At 38.8% G+C, this 18,436-nt stretch overlaps 1 protein-coding gene across 1 annotated transcript in view; it reads right to left on the bottom strand.

Moving 5' to 3' along the window:
- LOC139449060 (sodium-dependent multivitamin transporter-like) overlaps positions 1–18,145 on the bottom strand; it is a 28,013-nt gene extending 9,868 nt beyond the window's left edge. The window contains exons 1-12 of the mRNA XM_071230527.1: positions 17,810–18,145; positions 17,000–17,068; positions 16,190–16,241; positions 14,794–14,861; positions 14,151–14,231; positions 11,522–11,595; positions 10,828–10,965; positions 8,371–8,506; positions 7,466–7,554; positions 6,751–6,863; positions 5,059–5,129; positions 644–730 (exon numbers count right to left, since the gene is read on the bottom strand). Coding sequence (XP_071086628.1) covers positions 644–730; positions 5,059–5,129; positions 6,751–6,863; positions 7,466–7,554; positions 8,371–8,506; positions 10,828–10,965; positions 11,522–11,595; positions 14,151–14,231; positions 14,794–14,861; positions 16,190–16,241; positions 17,000–17,068; positions 17,810–18,145 — 1,314 coding nt within the window. The remainder of the gene's footprint in view (positions 1–643; positions 731–5,058; positions 5,130–6,750; positions 6,864–7,465; positions 7,555–8,370; positions 8,507–10,827; positions 10,966–11,521; positions 11,596–14,150; positions 14,232–14,793; positions 14,862–16,189; positions 16,242–16,999; positions 17,069–17,809) is intronic.
- Between the last annotated feature and the right edge of the window lie 291 nt (positions 18,146–18,436).

Below are 18,436 nucleotides of genomic sequence, written 5' to 3'. Positions count from 1 at the left end.
AAAGAGTAAGAGTGAGTGAGTAAGTGAGCAGACAGTATTCAAGTTATATCAAGGCATGTCCATATCACATTTTATACTACAAAAATGCAAACATGATGGCATAATAGACACAAACATGGAAGCAATGACTAAAAGAGGATAATGTGGGAACTGTATTTTCAGTAACCTCTTTCTGATGAGATATGAATAAAAATTCTCAAAATTTGCATTTTTGTCCCAAATTCGAAGTCAATTTAGACAAATATAGGGTAAATCTGCCTTTGTTTCAGGATTCTGACCCTTGAAGATCCGGGGTAGAATAGGTCTTCAACCAATGTTTGCCGTTAATGGCGACCATGCATGTCATAAGAGGCGACTGACGAGATCGGAGTGTCAGCCTCAGTGACTTGGCTGATGCACGTCATCGTATCCCATTTGGATTGGATTGTCTGGTTCAGCCTCGATTATTCACAGACCGCAGTCACATAGCTGGAAGATATTGCTGAGCACGGAGTTAAACAAAAAAAACAACACCTAAACCTCATGATTCTCACAAAGTTTGCTCAGTCTGAGACATATGCCTGCTAAAATCATCACTTAAAAGTTAAAGTGTTTCAGTTGACATACCAGTGAGAGTACCAACCGTATGATGCGTGATCCGTACCTTTGCATTAGCCCAAGGACAAAATGCTGCCATGAAGAATAATCCACACAGAGGTCCGGTGAAGGCCGCTATGACACTTACGGATATCTTCAATGACATATTCATCATAGTCAATAGTTATAGATGCGCTTTTTAGATGCTATAATTGCCAAAAAAGTACCTTGGTACTGTAGTTCAACGGAGACAGACACTTAACAAAATTTACAAAAGTTGTGCCAGTATTGATATTAAATATTAGTTCCTGCATCAACACATGTAGGAGTCGGAACGAGTTTTCTTTTAAAGAAAAACCTGTGCTATTGTACACTTTATAAGATACACTCTTTCAAAGTAGTTTTAAGGTGAAAATAAAGTGGAAAGTTTGAATTTGTTGCGCATATAATTTTCCTAGATACATTATTATTGAAAATCATTGGGGATTTGAATTTAACACCCAAAACACAAACGTTGTGTTTAGAATAGGTGGCGAGTACAGTCAGTGGAGAAATGGTCCTGTGAGGAAACCAATTTTGGTGTTGTTGATAGCTTTACACATCTGGAAATTGTTCGATAGTTACACTGGTAGCGTTTTATGTCAGGCATCAGTTAACCTTGGTTCCCTCAAGGGAGATAATGTTGAGCGATCACACTTTGACTTCTGTAAGCGATTATTAGGTGTCTACATGTAATGCAGTGGTGTTTGCTGGGCTAGGAAGCTGCCTAATAAAATCTAAAAGAATGTACACTAGTATTAGTGAGAGAGTTTAGTTTAACGCCTCTTTTAACAGTATTACTCTTATATCACTGCGTGTCAGCTTAATGTGTGAGGAAAGCCCGAAGTGATGCAGGTATTAATTTTCAAGATAGAAAACATGTCCCAATGATGTTGTAGAGGAATTTCAGTATCCACTTTATCTGGAATAGCAAAATCATACAATATTTTTGGAAGAACCCTACAGTCTTAAATTTTTTAAAACATTCAAAATGTTAAGCAGCTTGGTCACCTGGGTATAATTCTTTTCGGAACTGATATGTTCAGTGAAGGTTTATCATATGTTATGTTTTTTACAGTTAATTCTCCTTCCAATGATATCATCATAATGAAGACAATGTAAACTGTGTCAGGATTGCTATCAATGATTATCATAAATCTCTGATAAATTTAATGTTTAAAAATTGAGAATTTGAGTACACTACTGCATCTTCTATGCTGTTACTAATTCCGAGCTCATATTGAAGACACGGTCATCAAACGAATGTGCAGGCAGAAAACCCCCGTGAATGCGATTGAAAAATCAGAGGTAGAAGGAGGCAGACAAGGCGTCAACAGATCGTGAAAATTGCGCAGAGCGACAAACATCTGCTACCGTCTTTCAAATTTAATTTTAGTCAAGCATTTGTAATGTTGATATGTTGTGTTTACGTGCCCTTTAATCAAAGCTACGTGTATGAATCGGAATACAATTGAATGAATAAACAGTTCTCTCACGGGTGTTCTTGAATCCTGAACAGTTGTATGCAAGGAAACATTTGGGTGCCGATGTTACTTCGAAACTTGGCAATTCGCCTTTGACCCTGTTAAGGGACAGGGGTCATACAAAAACTGTGTCAATGTTTGCGCCTTCAGATTCATTGATGTTGACAGCACATCATCGCCACAATGACGACCAATTTAGCTTAGGTTAACTACCTTTAAAACTTTCTACTGTCTGCAGCATTGTTCAAAATGGACATGGGCAAATTTACCCGAGGCCGACAGATTTTTTCTTGGGCTGAAAGTTTTATATTTCAGCAGGCCCTTTTGGCCTGCAGTTTATTTGAAGCTGTAAGCATGTTAATGAATCAAAACTGAGAGATTGCTTGGAGAAACAGGAGTCAACTTCAGTTTACTCCGCTTGTCAGCTCTTTCACCACCGGAGGCCAGTGTACCGGCCACACCGTAGCCACATCAAAATAATTAATTTATTAAATCTATCACTTTTCACAAAGTCAGAAAATACGTATTTGTTTTCAATTTTTCACATTTATCAATAAAATTAAAATAATGAACTTTTTTCTCCCATGTTATTAAAAAAAATTAATAATTTGGGACACATGCTTTGAAACCGGGTCAATGTCGAACATGTCAAAGAGCAGTATGAAGACGTATCAAGCAAATCATAAATAAATTAAATAAAGTAATAAATACAATCGCCATTCCTGGTTGACTTGTGTGCTGTAATTTATATTGCAAGAGTATGTCTTCCTGCTTCAGCTAAAATGTTTTGGCCTACAGTTTTTTCACTGGGCCTTCCGTTTTTTTAAATGAGCTGGCCATTAAGGCACTCAGTTTACTCTGCTGAGTTTCAGACACTGATCTACAGCAAAAAACAACAACATTATGTCTTGAGGCAATCAGTACTCAAGATTTACCTGATAATACGGATCATTACTGCAACATCTGAACGATCATTCTCGTCATATGAGACTGAAAACACATCTTAGAATTACTTTGACCAAGCAACGTCTTGACAAAGTAAACACAATTTATCATGCTATTGCACATTTACAAAGAGGACACTGATGACACGTGCCTTATCGACATTGCCAAGGCATTTGCACATACAAACAAGATATGTGGTACCTTCTTTGGCTTTGTATGGGAACTGTCCTACCTCACTGCGATGAAACAAAGCATGTGAATATGGAACAAAATAATTTGTTAGATTTCAAATATAACACCACCTCACTGACGTCAGTTATTGTTTCACTTTTAAAATATTTTTACTAAACAACCCGCACCCAGCAAAGTCAATTCTGTCCTTCATTTGGTGATCACATGAACAAGATTGAACACAATATATTCTTGTTTCCTTCCTCTATATATTTGACCGCAAACTTTGTATATTATGATGTCAACAACATACTTAATACCGGACCATTGGAGATCCGGGGTAGAAAAGGTCTTCAGGAACCATGTTTGCTGTAAAGGAGACTATGCTTGTCGTAAGACGCGACTAACGGGGTCGGGTGGTCAGACTCGGTGAATTGGTTGATGCATGTCATCGATCCCAATTGCATGGATCGGTGCTCATGATATCCGTCACTGGATTGTCTGTTCCAGACTTGATTATTTACAGACCGCCGTCTTATAGCTTGAATATTGCTGAGTGCGGCGTTAAACAACAAACCAAACTGTCCTACCTCACTGCGATGAAACAAAGCATGTGAATATGGAACAAAATAATTTGTTAGATTTCAAATATAACACCACCTCACTGACGTCAGTTATTGTTTCACTTTTAAAATATTTTTACTAAACAACCCGCACCCAGCAAATTCAATTCTGTCCTTCATTTGGTGATCACATGAACAAGATTGAACACAATATATTCTTGTTTCCTTCTTCTATATATTTGACCGCAAACTTTGTATATTATGATGTCAACAACATACTTAATACCGGACCATTGGAGATCCGGGGTAGAAAAGGTCTTCAGGAACCATGTTTGCTGTAAAGGAGACTATGCTTGTCGTAAGACGCGACTAACAGGATGGGGTGGTCAGACTCGGTGAATTGGTTGATGCATGTCATCGATCCCAATCGCATGGATCGGTGCTCATGATATCCGTCACTGGATTGTCTGTTCCAGACTTGATTATTTACAGACCGCCGTCTTATAGCTTGAATATTGCTGAGTGCGGTGTTAAACAACAAACAAAACAAAAACCAAACTTAATACCATGTCTAAGATAGGAAACATTACAGGTGCTAAAGGCAGCTCACGAGTCACAACTGCTTACCTTTATAACTGGGTGAAAAGAAATAAATCTTCTTGAACACACGTTATCTTTACACGTTAAATTTTGAATCTCTAAACTATTGTTGCAAAATGGTTGACCATGCGATTTGAGAATCTACCTAACTTGGACAATAGGTCCATTAGACAAAACAATAGCTAAATGGTATTTTCGCCAAACGCACGTACGCATGGACTCGCGTAAGCAAACACACACACGCAGAGGTTGTCGAGATCGCACACCCACTAACACGAACAATAACATACTACTTTCCATCTGCCACACAAAATATATGGGACCCTACCTGGTAACAGTAAACAATATGCCCCGGAGCACAAATATTTTTGTCCCACTTGTAATTAAATGTATACCATACATTTCATTACAACTTTAAAAATGATGTCTGTAAAGTGACTAAAGTGTAAAATCGGTTTCGATCCTCGGACACACAGGCCACAACAAAAGCTCACTTGACTTTCAATCTGGTGAGCTAAACAATAATAATGTATTAATCTTGCTTCATAAACGCACATAACAGTCCCTTGAGATGGATCAATTTCAGAAAATCAACACTGATTTTGAAAATAACACAAATAACCTATTTTCCCTGTTTAGAGCAAAGGAACTGTTAAATTGAATAAGATGAGTTTCCATACCTGCCACAATGTTCCTCCGACCAATGATATTATGATGGCTACTCCAAAGGAAAGCATTCCGTAGATGATCACTGAAAGTAGATGATATATGATATATAGACGCTATGATATAAATGTCATACTTTGTTAACAACACGTGTGTCTAAATTCCGGTATTTTCCTTGCGGGAGCCAATTTTTGTACCAGTGTTTGTTTGTTTGTTTGCTTAGTGTTTTTTTGTTTTGTTTCTTGTTTTACCCAACATTCTACCATAAATTTGGAAAATACTGATTTTGATTGGTCAGTCAGAAGTTCAAATCACAATGACCCCCTTTGTTTGAAACAGTCGATTTGACGGCCGAATCGCCCCGGAAGCTATATTTTTTATTTATATATATATACTCTTCAAAAAAAAAGAAACTTGACATAGATGTAAAACCACTTTTTGCCAAATATCTAAAATAATTACATTAAATGAGAACCAAATAAGTCAAACAGAAAGATGATGTGTTTATAATTCGCGAAAACACATGCTTAGCACATAAACGTAGCGTTTGAAGATCAATTTTACAGCTTCATCCAAACGTGTCTACAGATGTCGGGGTGAACGTTACGCCCCCAACTGTGTGCAGCAGGTTGTCCCATTTGGCAGCGGGAGTGTCATGGTTTTGGGCCGGAATTCATGACGGTGGTAGAACGCCTCTCGCGCATGTGGCAGGTGCATTGAAAGGTGTGCGTTACAGAGACTTGATCCTACAGCCTACGTTCGTCCTCACGTCAACGTTCATGGCAGACATGATGCACGTGGTTGGCACAACCGATACTGACATTTTCTGTACCCCTGTGACTGTATCATGTACGTGTGTCTGTTTAGGTGACACGGTTAATGTTTTGAACATTGTGTACATTGATCTTCAAACAGTGTTTCAATTATGGTTTCTGTGTCCTATTTGGAATAATCGCATTTTATTACATTTTGAAAGTCAGTGTCAAGTTTCTTTTTTTGAAGAGTATATTTTAGCCATCAAAACAGTATCATGGAAATAGGATTCGGAACTTTGTACTTCTACGTCAGGTACACACCACTATGAACAGAATCAACGTCATACTCGTTGCCATGGAAACTGAAAACAATATACATCCTAAACACCATAAAGTAGCAAAAGGCACCAATTGACAATCTGGTCTTCGTGTGTGCATAGTTTGAAGAAAGAAAGACCACCTATTAGTTTTAGAAATATGGTTCAGACAAACACACCACTATGAACAAAGTCAAAGTTAAGCTTGTTGCCATAGAGCAAAAGGCACCACTTCTGTCCTTGATTAATTTACCAAGATCGGATGAAAAACTTTGAGTAGGATTTTAGTGCTGCTTCGGAAAAGACGATTACCTCTGTTTCAGCTAAATCCAAGTTGTTTCCATGGAAATCGAAAAAAATAAAAATCTAACAAATCTGTAAGTAGCAAAGTCCACCACTTCAGGATCTATTTGATATATCTGCCAAGTTAAGTTGAAAAAGAATTAACGGATTACTGACGGACGAAAAGCGTCAACTATAACACACACACAAACACACACACACACACACACACACACACACACACACACACACACACACACACACACACACACACACACCATCTCCTTCACCCAACCACCCGAGTTCATTATATCGGGATAACAATACCATGCATGTGTACGCAACATCCTACCTGCTACTTTAGCTACAAGTGTTGCCTTGAAGTCGGAAAGATTTGGCAGGTGATGCTTGAGGATGTCTTCCCAGGTTGTGGCCGACAGACTGGACAGCCCAGAAGAAATAGTGCTGAATGGAAAGGATTATGTAGAGTTTGGACTTCAATCTCAACAAACGCCAAACAATTAAATTATTTAATACCTTACATGTACACATAATCGATATCGACCTTTGTTAAATGACATCCAATGTAAACACTTACCGTGTGACAATTTCTTCTTGGGACAAACGACATTTGTTATATCTTCAGACACAAAGTATTCTTATTTCTACTTCAGAGAACTGACGTTCAGCTGTGTGCTGATAATGATAGATTCTAAGAGTCTTTACGTTCAAATCTCTTTAGTGAGACTGCCGTCTCCAGGGTGTAGTGGATAGAGCGTCTCCTCGGAAAGCGAAACGTCAGTGGTTCGATCGCGTCATTCAAGAAAAGACTGAACTTGTTTCCCGGTCTAATGCTCGGTGTTAATGGTATTCAACCAGCAAACTGTGTCTGAGCGAAGTATCCATGTTAAACTGCTATTTGATGTCTAAGTGGGCTAGCGCTATCAAACCGGCATAAGTCCGAACCAGTTCAAGCAACCACATACACGCATGCATGAACGTCGCTGTATTAGCGCAATGATACTGACCACGACGTTAAGCCACATTTTACCTCCCCATTCCCTCACCTGAGTGAGGCACTACAGAGAGCTGCCACAAATAATCCCAGCATCCCAGGGATACCTTTGAAGATGTCCACAGTCAGGATGGGAAGGATCTGAAAAAGTATCATTTGGAACAGAGTGCTTTAAACTGACATTGTGCAAAACACATTATTTTACAAAAACAGTGGGTGTTTCAGTATAACTATTAACATCATCAGAGTCGTGTGTCGCTGCCATCTGGCCATCTTCCAGAGGCTTGGCAATTAACTCACTACAAAAGTCCAGTATTCACCCTGGCCCAACCGGGCTGGAATTATGAAGTTATGTTATGGCTGGACGAACGAGTCTGTGCATAGTCCAATCAAAATTCTGTATCGAAATCGACATCTGGTTTATAAACCACATGGCAACCGCGGTGCCATATTCGTTTGATTGCAGGATTTGCAGAGCATGTATTCCGTCAACAAGGTTTTCAACAGATATTTTAAAAATATTTTCAGGTTTTTAACCAAGTTGCTCAAATGATTCGATGCACATTGCAAGGTTGAAACTTCGTTTTATTACAATAAAGATCATTATTGTCAATGAAATCGTCTTGACTCGCCGCCATTTTGTTTAAAGCAAGTGCAAAATATATGAGAGGTGGAATCTGATTGGTCGGTAGGGGGGACATACAAGAGACATAGCCAATGGTGGATCTACGATCTAGCCTAGAAATACCAGCCAAGTTTGGGAAGTGTGGAAATTCGACTTTTGAAGTCAGTTAACTCCCTTCCATTTGCAGAAGTCCATCTGGAGTGATTCCACAGTTAGCTTACGTGCTTATAACACAACATCTTGGCGTAGTTTTTCCATATCATACACCTGATATGAACATAAGACACAACAGTCAAATATGGGTCAGTTCTAGACGGAAAACAGATTGGTACCTGATTTGGGTTGGTAATTTGACCAGAAGCAAGCGGATCGCACCCCAGATGATCGTAATATGAGTAAGCCACGATACCGATTGGTATGGAGAGTGTCAAAGTCAGCCAATAGATAGGACCGGCCATGTAGGTAACCCTGGAGGAGAAAGCATGTCACAATCCAAGAGTTATTACAAGATAACTTTCATCCAGAGGATCAACATGGCGCAAAGAAAGTTTGTAGCATACCTGCCTATTGATGCAAGTACCTGTAGTATCATAAATAGCACACACGTGTAACTCAAAGATAAAACAAATTGTAATTTACATGTGGTTCCTTCAGAATCAGAAATGAGAATATGGCACATTTCAGTGTAAGTAGTTTTGTCACATAAAAGTAGAAAACATACATATTATGAAAACAAAACTAATATTTTGTTTTCAAAACAATGACTTCCTGAAACATTTGTTATTCTTTTCAAAGACCACGTCAAAGTTGACACAATCATAGTATATAGGACACTGTTGACATCGACATATCTACAGTGTTAAATTTATAAATATCATGTTCATAATTATTTCTTTCAAAGTAATAATTACAATGTTGTAATATTATTTTATGACGAAGTTGATCTGCACATGGAGATATTGTTAAAACTGAAACCCACAACGTTGTGAGTGCGTTTGTCATTTTTAACCATGAACCATTCTTCTCCATGACAGTCCCCTCCCTAATGATAATATCCTTACTCCTGTAGCCTGACACGTCAATCAATTATTCTCACTGTATAAATTGTATATATGTTATTGGAAAATGTTGGTGGCCTGATATTCGACAAACAGTGCGTCAAAACACAGCCATTGTCGATTTGCAATGTCTTAAACGGCATTGTTTTCACACTTGTTAAAAAATGTCATGGAGAAAAACAGTAAAGCAGAATGCATGTGCACGTTATAGCATTCGTAACACATGGATGTTGCCCATGAAAAGGCAAGCATTAGCCAATAATTTGTCATGCAATTGTCAACATTCGAAAATGCCAAGACTTAGCACTGCCAATCCAAACATCGCCATGGGAAGTATCCAAAGAGGGGAATCGCAGTCTTTTCTTGAACGCTACTTCAACGTCCACCACAGCACCATTTGCCGCCTTTGGGTCCGATACACACAGATCAATTCAACTGCAGACCGTCCGAGAACCAGATGACCAAGAGCTACCACCCCTTCACAAGATCGCTACATTCGACTGTTCCACCTTCCTCACCACAATGTCACAGCAACGGAGACTGCAGGGAGCATCCCTGGTTTGAGGAGGATCAGACTGTCGGGAACCATCTTTGCTAGGCTTGGATCCGTCCCAGAAGACCAGTTATCATCCCTGTTTTGCAACAGATACATCGACAGCGACGCTTGGGTTGGTGCCATACCTAACAGCCTTGGAATATGAGAAACTGGAGACGAGTGGTTTAGGGATAAATCACGATTTCTTCTTCACAGGCGAAATTGAAGACAACGTGTTTGAACGTTTTGCCCAACATTGTGTACGTGAATTAGACAAATTTGGTGGCGGAAGTGTATCGGTGTGGTGACATACTCTACACCACGAGATCTGACTTGGTTGTGGTCAGGGAAATTTGACAGCAAATCGGTACATGAATCAAATTCTTCAACCTCGACTTCTTCCAATTATTGACCGCCAACAGGACAACGCTCCTCCGCACACAGCCCGTGTCACGGTGGAATAGCCTTCATAATGCCAACCTCAACGTAATGCCCTGGTCGTCGAGATCTCAAGATTCTCAACCCAGTTGAACACCTCCTGGATGAGCTCGATCGACGTGTACGTCAACGTCAGAACACACTGCAGACACTCCCTCAGCTGACCAACGTGTTACAAGCAGAATGGTGCAAAATTCAGCAGGACAGAATTTGTACACAGTCAGTGCCGAGCAGATGCAGAGCCGTGTATGCTGCCCGGGGCGGTCACACGAGATACTGCGTTCAGCGCAACCTTGTGGCCTTATATGACATGACAATGAACTTTGTACAACGACAACATATGTTTAAATTTCATATTTGTTTCTTTGATATTAAAATAAATATACCGACTAAATTTACTAAAAGTCTTTCTGTGCATTTTTTTTTGAAGAAGATATATAATCCCACACGTGTAGAACAATACATTCATTTTAAGGACAGTATCAATATAAGTCATTCTGAACACAATTTAAGAAATATTTTGTCTCGCGTTTGAGATGCATATTTTCGTAACATACTATACTTTGGGTGGTTCTGCAAGAAACATATATCCAGTCATTATCTATCGTTTATTTATGTTCTTGTCAGACAAATAGTTGTCATTATTAGAAATTTTCAATCATATATCAACGATGTAGAACATGCATTTCATTTCTTACGCTATAATTACAAATAAAGATTGGCCTTCTGAAACTGATTGCCTTGCTAACAAGTCATACTTCTGTGCTCCCCTCAGCGTCTTCATTGAACATATACGCTGTACGGTTGATTGGTTGAATGCCAAATAGAGTGTTTTTGCCAGGTATCCAAAGTACAGCCCCCAGAACGTGTGGCGCACAGTGGGGTCAGGGTCAAAGCTGTAAATTGATAAGATGTTAGTCGGTAATGCGTTCTTCCGTGATGTTATCTTGTCACAAAAGGAACTATTTGAATCATCAGCTTTGAGTTAGTAAGAAACATTCCCAACACGTTATTTCTATATTCATACATGTATACTGTTGTACTGCTGTACCTGTCACGTGGAAATTTAAGCTAACAATTGCAGTGAGTGAGTGAGTCAGCTTCATAAGGGAGGAACGGCTGAAGTGACCACGTTGATGAAACTCATGAGCTCGGGAATGGAGCTGACAAAACTCAAACGGCTTAGAACCGGGATTTAAGCCCACGATCATTGATTTCTAATTTCCGAGTTACTCGACTTTGCACAATGACTTGCGGCGTCTCTTATTGCTTGACAACCAGTGCCCCCACAAGCTATGAGTTCATCCCACTGAAAGTGTTGTATGCTAATTTGTGAATTGGTGTGTATATTTAATTTGAGGGAGAAGTAATTGCATTGGGAAGAGGGGGGAAAGCATTTAAGAAGGGGCGTTCCACATTGTAATCGTACGAGTGAATGACAACTGTTCATACTTTAACATGTTAAATCTTCCGCCTTTGGATGCAGCAGACCACACTTCAGCCACTCCCCCGACATCTAAGGTACCCTGGAAAGTGAAACGTGGCGTAATGAAGACAATTTTTAAGCTGACAAGCCATGTTGTGCCGATGTGATTTGTTTGTTTGTTGTTCAACACTGCACTCAAGATCAAGATGAAGGAGTTTTATTGTACTTAAGGTCTCCGGCCCATACACCAAACAAGGGTACAAAGACATCATATCCGTGAGTACAACACAGCTTTAGAGATGTGCTGCATACAATACACATACATATACAATACACTCAGCAATATTCAAGCTATATGGCGGCGGACTGTAAATATCTGGACCAGACAATCCAGTGACTGACATCTTGAGCATCCATCTACGCAATTGGGATATGATGACACGCATCAAGTCAGCGAGCCTAACGACCCCGTTAGTCGCCTCTTACGACCTGATACACTTTCATCACGTGTATATTTTTTTAATGAAGAGTGACACGTATGACCCAAAATGTGCTTCATTGCAGTTTGTTAATTCACCCACGTTATATTTTAGCTTGTACGATGAATGATTGAACTTCAAAAATACATTTCAAATTATTTTTTTTTCTTTCCTTCCCATATGCAGCTGAAGTTGATTTATACTTTGATCAGTAGATTATGTTCAGGAAAAAAATATATGTGTTTATCCACGAATATATTATGAATTAGCTTATCTTTATGCTTACCGCCAAAAACATTGAATTTGTACATTAATAGCGATTTATATTATTAATTTTTGGCATATGTGTTTTGGTAAATAGTAAAATTCGAATGGAAGAAAATGACAGTCTACCTGTCTGATCATCAAAGAACATCTAAGTAGATCCCGCTAACGAGGAGTATTCTAGCTATAGATACTGTCTTGATCAATCACCTGTCTGACAACTGCCTCACTGACAAAAGTGAATAACCAGTATTGATAGGATATATCGCAATCACTGACTTGTCGTATCCCTGTAAATGTAGAAATTTAATCTACAGTTGGGCACGAAAATGGGTTTTATGGAATGAATATTTGATTGTGATTCATAAGCATCTGCTCATGATGTAGTGTGAATCGGAATCGTACAATCGACACTTCTGTTAGCAGAAATGTCATGATTTTTTGTCTCATATATTGACACATGTCAGTGCAACAAAGGAAAGCTTATTAAGATTCTTATTGTTATAACAAACCAGAATAAATATCGATCTATATGTAATGGTCTTAATCGATTTTCGTTAATTTCTTCGCCAAGTCAATGGGTGTTGCTCAACTAATTTGGCATCGGGTGAAAGCAAGAATCGTATTGACCATGATTTATTATGTGGTGTGTACCGTTCAATGGAGAAAAGATGCAAAACAAACAAGTCAAGCCAAATTGGTTACAGGTGAGAGACAATTAGGACATCAATAATATAGCGCCCTTCACCTGTGTGCTAACTCAAGGAATGTTTTAAGTACCTGTTTCCCCATAACCGGTAAATAACAAGTCGTATCAACTTTTTTATTCCCACAATAACAGTTTTGGACTGATTTTCTTTGAATTAAAGACAACGTGGTTGATTGTCTTTCATATTTTCCAACAATAAATAAACTGCAAGCGATTCTTTATTTTGGCTAACCAAGCAATATTTTTTGCGTTCTTATGTTTCCATCAACTGAAAACAAATGAGGCCACGCCCACTTCGAAAATACTTTTTCTTGGTTGGCTGAAAATAGAAAAGAACGATGTCACTGATTTCGTTTTGCTGTGTACATTTATTTGTGTGTGTGTGTGTGTGTGTGTGTGTGTGTGTGTGTGTGTGTGTGTATGTGTGTGTGTGTGTGTGTGTGTGTGTTAATCATTCAATGAGCTGTCTGTGATGTAATTATCTTTGACTATATTTATTTATGAGAATAGACTTCAATACTTGCGTTTATGTATACAAGATAGCTCCACGATAATTCGCAAAGGGCTTAGACGAAGTTTGGTTTAGTTCACGATGAAACATTGTTTTGTCATGACGTCATTTCTAAAGATTCGAACTGTGCATATGAACTTGATTACGTCGTATACTGTATACATGGAGTTGCTCCCCATACGTTAAGCTTGGTAACGCAGAGAAATGCAGATGTCAAACGATCGAATCCAAAGTGTGAACGATATGACACGGTACAGTTAATCGATATGTGGATTGTGAGAATATGTGCGAAATACCATTCATGAAATGAACTTGTCCGACATTGCCGAGGTCGGATTCTTTTGAGAGTGTCATCATTATTTAATGGTACATATGATTAAAGCTTGTGCATTTTATCATCATCCTTAAAGAAGCTGTTTATTATGTTGATATTTCATTTTAAAAAACGGTGAGCACATTTTGTGTAAATGCTCGCGTAAGTCAATTTATATTTATATCTCATCTTAAATAAGCAAATACAACCCACGGCATTTTTTTCTTGAAAACAGTAATATCACTTGTGTTAACTACGTCGTATGTCAGGAAAAAATTAGTCTTTTTTTGTTTATTCCACACGAACCATTGACCGGGTGCACACGTTTGGGACACACGTTGCCCATGTGTGTAAAGACACTCCAGGAAGTTTAACTCACCTTAATGATAATGACCAGTATTCCGAGGTTCATAATGAACGTCTGGAAGACATCGGTCCATACAACTGCTTTGATACCACCCTATGGATAAAAACGGGTTTTACAGCAAAGTACTCACTCACTCACTGATTAACATAGCAACAGCCTCACTTAAAAACGCATTTAGGTGGGGTGAAGAACATGGGGTATGGTGGTTGAAAATGGCCGCTGTTGTTTAACGCCGCACCCAGCAATATTCCAGCTATATGACGGCGGTCTGTAAATAATGGAGTCTGGACCAGACAGTCCAGTGATCTACATCATGAACATCGATCCACGCAATTGGGATTGATGACATGCATCATCCAAGTCAGCGAGCCTGACCTGGCGATCCCGTTAGTCGGCTTTTACAACAAGTATAGTCGCCTATTACGTATTGGTTGCTGGAGACCTTTTCTAACCCGGATCTTCACGGGCTACTTGTAATAATGACTGTCATATTTCACATTGCCTAATGGTTTCAAATGATAGTGGCATACATAAAGCCTCGCCCATAGTCAAACACGAATTCACACTGATATTATTCACTAGAAGGGATATTCATTTCATACATTCATCATTTCCATCTTAACACAACCCATACACATTCTCTTGTAAAGTTTACCATTGTTGTATAAATGATGGCAGCGAAAATGGCGAGGAACATTGACCACACTTGGGGTATATCAGTCACTGAAATAGAGATATGTTTGCCTGTGTATTATTTCAACACAGTTTAACTGGAGGCCATATTAACTCCATTGTTAGCTTTCCTAAACACACATGGAAAGGCCAACCATGAACCGAGCTATCGGCAAGAATTAAAACCCCACACTATTCAACTAAACAAGTAATTGCATTAAATGCAAAAATAATGCTGCACATTTTTTAACACAAATAGCCATCCCACAAATTACCATAATAACAAAGCTTTATAAATTAATCATTTTTCCGTTTGGATAACACTGATCACAAAAAAGCTTTATTATTACTAAGCCAAATAGATATGCATTGTTTAGTTTTCAATCAATTACATATTACAAGCGTGCCATTCTAAATCTGATGCATTTTAATAAATAGGTAACAGTACATATATTTTCTACAACAAAAGCAAATTACTGTTCTTTACCAACATATTATTATACTCTTCAAAGAAAGAAACGCAATATGGATATGTTTGGCCATAAAAGCAGAGTTAGCGAAAAAGGAGGTGCAAGATGAAGAGGTTGAATGTGTTATAGTGTTAGTGACAAATTTCCCTGATCAAAATGATCACAACAAGGACATGCAAACCATCAGTCAGGAAACACGTACGATTCGGAAAAACGCAACCAGTGCATGAACACAAGGGCCATGGAGTTGCACACACTGCACGTGCAGCAGCACTATGGACGGTATTAAAGTGCGGGGTTTTGGATTGCCTGGCATTTGCGTCAATCGGCCATTGACAGTTCAACAACATGCCAAGATTAACAGAAGTGCAAAGAAACAACGACATAGGCCGCTTGCATGCAGGAGAATCCCGATCAGCTGCAGCCAGGCTTTTCAATGTATCGCCCAGCACCATCACAAGTCTATGGGATAGGTGTTAACAGCATGGGTCAACACGTAATTGGACGACCACAGCCACCTAAACCGCATCCCAACTGCCAACGCTCGACTGCATACAGATCCCCGGAACATTTGGAACTGATAGAGCACCTGTGGGGTGAATTGGAGAGGCTGCTACGCCGACGTCAACCACAACCCCAGACATTGCAGCAGTGGGCTACAACACCCAAGGATCTGATTCGGAGATGTCAGGCGGCTATCGATTCCAACGGGGGTATACACGTTATTGATGCCAGCTGAATTTCATCCTCGACTTTCCCTATGTACCAATAAATGAGATGACTACAATGACCAAGCGATATCTCGACAAGATTCTGGCTCAATACCTTGTACGGTTTCTCCTAAAAATGTATTTTTCTAACTCACACAAATCTGGCTTTGCGTTTCTTTTTTTAAAGAGTATATATTACCTTCTTCGAGACCTATGGCTGTCCCAAACACCACTATTCCCATGTAGAATACCTACAAATACAAATTTAAGTAAGAGAACGTTTAAGTATTTTTTTTTGGTGTGCCAAGTCTTTAGAATGAAAAGAAAATATTTCTATTTCCGTATATTTTTGTTGGTATGAAAAAAACGTTTACATATCCCAACGTCATTTGTTTCGAGTCTCATCCTTTTCGAGGTCCTTAACAATTAAGCCCAATGAAAACATCAATGAGATCGCCTAATTCCGCTGAAGTTATGTTGCGAATTAAGAAACACGAGAAAAAGAGAAAAGACATTCAATAGGTAATGAAAACATACATTTCAAACTGAACTGTGATGGAGGGGCTCGAAATTATGTGACAGAAACAAGATGGCGCCTGACTGACACGTCTCGCTCGGCGAGGGGATGCCACTTTAAAAATCACGAGACCTGGTCATTTGACTTTCCAAATGTTAACAGAAATAAATGTTCTCCAAAATTAGACATTTTTTAGTGTATTTGGATTGTTATTAGACACGTCATCGGAAATACTTTGTAGAGGCACGAAAACACATCACGTTAGGATATATATAATTAATATAATATTGCTTTATGATACGTTCATGGCATAATAACGGATTTGTACATTTTGTTTTAATGTCATAGATCCATGATATAGAAAAAGTCAAACAATTTAACCTTTTTGTGTGGATGCTGGTACACGAAATAGAAGCAACTCGGATCAGACCTTTGACCGGCATATTTGACATAACGTTTACAACCAGGCATGCAATAAATGTAATGACGTACGTAGTATAACAGACCAAGAAAAGTTCCTAAGAGGCAGACTGCCCGGGAATTGAAACGCCTTTGTGTATACTGAAACATTAGAACATAGTCTTGAATCTGCAAATTGCAGTCAACATATTTTGTGCAACTCCGCACACACACACACACACACACACACACACACACACACACACACACACACACACACACACACAGAGAGATAAGAGCATCAAATAAACATATCATATGTTTAATCGGATTTCTACAATCAGCCTTCTTATGAATAATAGAGAATGTATATTTTTATATTAAACGAAAGTTGTTAAAAATTGGATGCTTTCACATACGAAATAAAGTTTCTACATTAATTCTGTAAAAAAATGCAGATTATTATTAACGGTGATTCTTAAAATGTATAGCATAAAATTGTTCATCGCTACAGTAAGTAAGCACTCACATCATAAGATTGACACCTGAACAAGAAAGCAAAGTATACCTTTGACTCTGCGAAGGGGATTTGATAAACTCAACAAGTAAAGCCTTCATGTGAATTGTTTGTATGTGATGTCAACATTATTTGTAAGAAGTTTGGTATGTTAATGGCTCGTTTCAAGATTATCTTAGAAAAGGACCAATGCTACTTGACAAATGTTATATCTAGTAACAAAAGACTATCCGTGCATAACGAAACATTGTATGCACATGCTAAGAACCAAGATTAATAATAATAGCTAACATTGACCAAATAAAATAGGCAATCTGCTTCAAGTACCTCATTGTAGACATCATGTTAACAATTTAATTCTTAGGTATAGTAGTGTTTGCTTGTACCTCATTAACAGAAGTTATCTTTAGTGGATGCATCAACGGCACAACCAGTAGACCAATAAGGATGAACACCGTCAGACATGAACTGAAGGAAGAGATCCAGACCTGGGCGCCATACACGTACACTTCAGCTGGAATGCCCAGGATCATGATGGACGATTCAAAGGACACCACGAGCGACAACGCGACGGGGATAATCTTCATGTTGCGACCTCCAACCAGAAACTCTGATGTAGATCGCTGACGTCCACCAGACAGGGCAAAATACAAACCGATGCCAAGTGACATGAGGATGGTGGCGCCGAACACCACGTAGTCGACGATACTGAAGCTGTTCATGATGATTTAACCGGGATTGTATCTGTACTGAAAACACCCAGAAACAGATTTGCAGAAAAATATCTGTGTACCTGAATAAATAAACATTTATAATAATTTATAACATACATTGTTTTAGCCTAAACAAGGATAAGTCTTCACAAAGAGTACATTTAAAGTCACATCAGCCTTATTGTGTCTAGACCGTTTTAGATTCTTTTAAATTATGCAACCTCCTGTAAGGTCAATTAGTTGTAGGTCAGGTTTGCTGACTTGGTAGATGCATGTCGAATTGTGCAGACCAATGCTCAT

Source organism: Haliotis cracherodii, unplaced genomic scaffold (assembly GCF_022045235.1).
Source record: "Haliotis cracherodii isolate W230 unplaced genomic scaffold, xgHalCrac1.p SCAF_7, whole genome shotgun sequence".
In the NCBI taxonomy this organism is placed as follows: Eukaryota; Metazoa; Mollusca; class Gastropoda; order Lepetellida; family Haliotidae; genus Haliotis; species Haliotis cracherodii.
Note: the sequence above shows the minus strand (reverse complement) of the source record. Positions and strands in the feature narration are given on the sequence as shown.